The sequence below is a fragment of the Cinclus cinclus genome, unplaced genomic scaffold, assembly GCF_963662255.1.
Source record: "Cinclus cinclus unplaced genomic scaffold, bCinCin1.1 SCAFFOLD_32, whole genome shotgun sequence".
Lineage (NCBI taxonomy): Eukaryota > Metazoa > Chordata > Aves > Passeriformes > Cinclidae > Cinclus > Cinclus cinclus.
In genome coordinates, this window is record NW_026912098.1 from 794,011 (window position 1) to 797,081 (window position 3,071).

Here is a 3,071-nt window from a genome sequence, read left to right on the forward strand (position 1 = left end):
AATAAATATTGATTGCATTTTGTTTTATTATTTTTTATTTTGTTTATTGATCTGTTGTAATTTTTGATGCTTTAGAATTCGAGTTTTAGTTAAGATTGGGTTTTTTTTTTTTGGTTTATATCTACTTTGGATGAGTATTAAATGGGTAGTTTTTAGGTGGATTTTTATAACAGTAATTATTTTGTTAAGAATATAAGGTTTAAATGATAATTTAAAATTAGTAATATTATTAGTTTGGTAAGAGATGATAAGAGGGTGGGGTATGGTTATGGGGAATGGTTAAACTATGATTTATATTAATTTTGTTGGGGGGTTTTTTTGTGCTTTCTTTTTTTTAATTTTTTTGTAGTTTTGTTATGGTATTTTGTGTAATTTTAGTATGACTTGTATATATATAGTATTTTTTTTAAGAGTAGTGTAAAGTTTTTTTTGCTGTAAAAATATTAATGGATGAGGAATGGTGTGGCCATCAGGAGCCGAGCTGCTGTGCCACCCCTGACCTGCCCCCACCTCTGCACACAGATATTGCTGCTGCAGCTCTAGAGAAGGGAGCAGAAGGAAGCTCCAAAGAAATGAGATCCCTAATTAAAAAGAAAAAAAATTGGGAGATCCTTTAGTTCATTTAAAGCTACAGAGAACAGAGCCCCTCATGGACAGAGTCTGGGGCCACAGAAAAGGTGGAGAGACAAAAAAATATCACAAATATAGACGTGATTTTGTGCACAAATTATTAGACTAAAACAAAGGTAAAAACTTTCGGCAAGAAAGAAAAAAAAAAAGAATTCTCAAGAAATTACTCATATTGCAAGTGACTAGGAGAAACTGGCAACTTGCACAAATTGGAAAGGTTCACTGTTTCTGAAACCATGCAGTCATCAGTGTCCGCAGTGCAGCCTTGAGCTCCTGGTTCCTCAGGCTGTAGATGAGGGGGTTCAGGGCTGGAGGCACCACTGAGTACAGAACTGACAGGGACAGATCCAGGGATGGGGAGGAGATGGAGGGGGGCTTCAGGTAGGCAAAAAAGGCAGTGCTGAGGAACAGGGAGACCACGGCCAGGTGAGGGAGGCAGGTGGAAAAGGCTTTGTGCCTTCCCTGCTCAGAGGGGATCCTCAGCACAGCCCTGAAGATCTGCACATAGGAGAAAACAATGAACACAAAGCAACCAAAGATAGGAAAAGCACTAACAGCAAGGAGCCCAAGTTCCCTGAGGTAGGAGTGTGAGCAGGAGAGTTTGAGGATCTGGGGCACCTCACAGAAGAACTGGCCCAGGGCATTGCCCTGGCACAGGGGCAGGGAAAATGTATTGGCTGTGTGCAGCAGAGCATTGAGAAAGGCACTGGCCCAGGCAGCTGCTGCCATGTGGGCACAAGCTCTGCTGCCCAGGAGGGTCCTGTAGTGCAGGGGTTTGCAGATGGACACGTAGCGGTCGTAGCTCATGATGGTCAGGAGGGAATATTCTGTTCCAATGAAGAATGTAAAGAAAAAGAGCTGAGCAGCACATGCAGAGTAGGAGATGTTGTTGGTGTGCCAGAGGGAATTGTGCATGGCTTTGGGGACAGTGGTGCAGATGGAGCCCAGGTCAGTGAGGGCCAGGTTGAGCAGGAAGAAGAACATGGGGGTGTGCAGGTGGTGGCCGCAGGCTACGGCGCTGATGATGAGGCCGTTGGCCAGGAGGGCAGCCAGGGAGATGCCCAGGAAGAGGCAGAAGTGCAGGAGCTGCAGCTGCCGCGTGTCTGCCAATGCCAGCAGGAGGAAGTGCCTGATGGAGCTGCTGTTGGACATTTGCTGTGTCTTGGCATGGGGATCTGTAAGAACAGTAATCATGGAATAGTTTGGTTTGGAGATGACTTGAAATATCCCAGCCCAGCTTGGTGTCACTTTCCCCCCACTGCCTGCCCAGGGCTCTGCTGCCTGGAGCTCTCCCTGCCAGCTGCTGCTTCCCTGTGCCCAGGGCTGGGCCCTGCCAGTGCTGCCAGAGCCCAGCCCAGCCCTGGGGGCTCAGCTCTGCCCTGCAGACCCCTCCCAGCACAGGGCACTGCCAGGGCCAGCTCTGCCTCTGCAGGCTCTGATGGCAAAGTCAGAGCAACCCTGAGGAGGTTGGAAAAGCAACACTGATGGTGCCTGTAAGGGACCCTGTGCTGATTTCTTTCTTTGCCTGGTTTATTCAGACCTGAGAGAAACTGTTTTTATTGTTCTCAACCTGAATAGACATATGAATATCAAGGTTCAATTTTTCCATCTAGGTGACCCTGAGCAGTAGATTATAAAATCAGGATTTTCCCTTTTATGCAGCCCCTGACTTGCTGTGCTCCCTTTATAATCTATTTGGAAATGTTCTGGAGTTAAATGTCGTGCTGGGAGCAGTCCTGATCAATGCACCATCCTCACCGCACAAGGAGAACACTTCCAAGTCTCACCAGCTGTCTCCCTCCACCCAGACCTTGTCCCCCAGTGCTGGCAGCAGCTCCCAGGGCTGGCTGAGAGCTGTCCCTGGCAGGCAGCAGAGTCCCTGCCCAGCACAGCACCCTGGGCTGCAGGACCCTGCTCTGCAGGACAGCCCTGGGCACCCCTGGCTGCTCTACAGGAGAGAGAATCAGAGAATGTACTCACAGAGTCTGTGGGCATTGGGATGTTCCAGCTTTAGGAGATCCCTGCAGGAGCTGCAGCTGCATTGTCCTACAGCCAGAGGCTTCCTGTGTCCAGGGCTGGGAGTGATTCTGCCCCAGGCACTTGTGAGCATCTTCCCAGCCCTGACTGATTGAAGCTCTCTGTGCCTCTGTGCTGTGCCTGGGATGGCTGCAGGCAGTGCCCTCAGCCCTGCTGTGCTGAGAGAAGAGCTGCTCATCAAGAGAAATGGGTTTTTAAAGCTCTTCCTGGTTACCAGGATTGTCCTCTATGCCAGGATCCCAGTCCAGCTCAGCAGCACAGACACAGCACAAGGACTTTAATGACCGTCTCTGGGATTTGGTGCTGTTTACATCAGACTCAGTCCCTCAGAGAGTGTGTTCAAAAAACTTGTCAACAACTGAAAGTCAGATTGAAACTTCAAAATATCTTAAACTTTTAATAGA

General features: G+C 48.2%; 1 protein-coding gene across 1 annotated transcript; it reads right to left on the reverse strand.

The window, feature by feature from the left end:
- Positions 1–849: 849 nt before the first annotated feature.
- Positions 850–1,614, reverse strand: LOC134057261 (olfactory receptor 14J1-like; the record flags this gene model as incomplete). The annotated part of the gene is made up of 1 exon (XM_062514259.1): positions 850–1,614. A coding segment is annotated over one exon (765 nt), but the record flags the coding sequence as incomplete, so codon positions are not given.
- Positions 1,615–3,071: the final 1,457 nt, after the last annotated feature.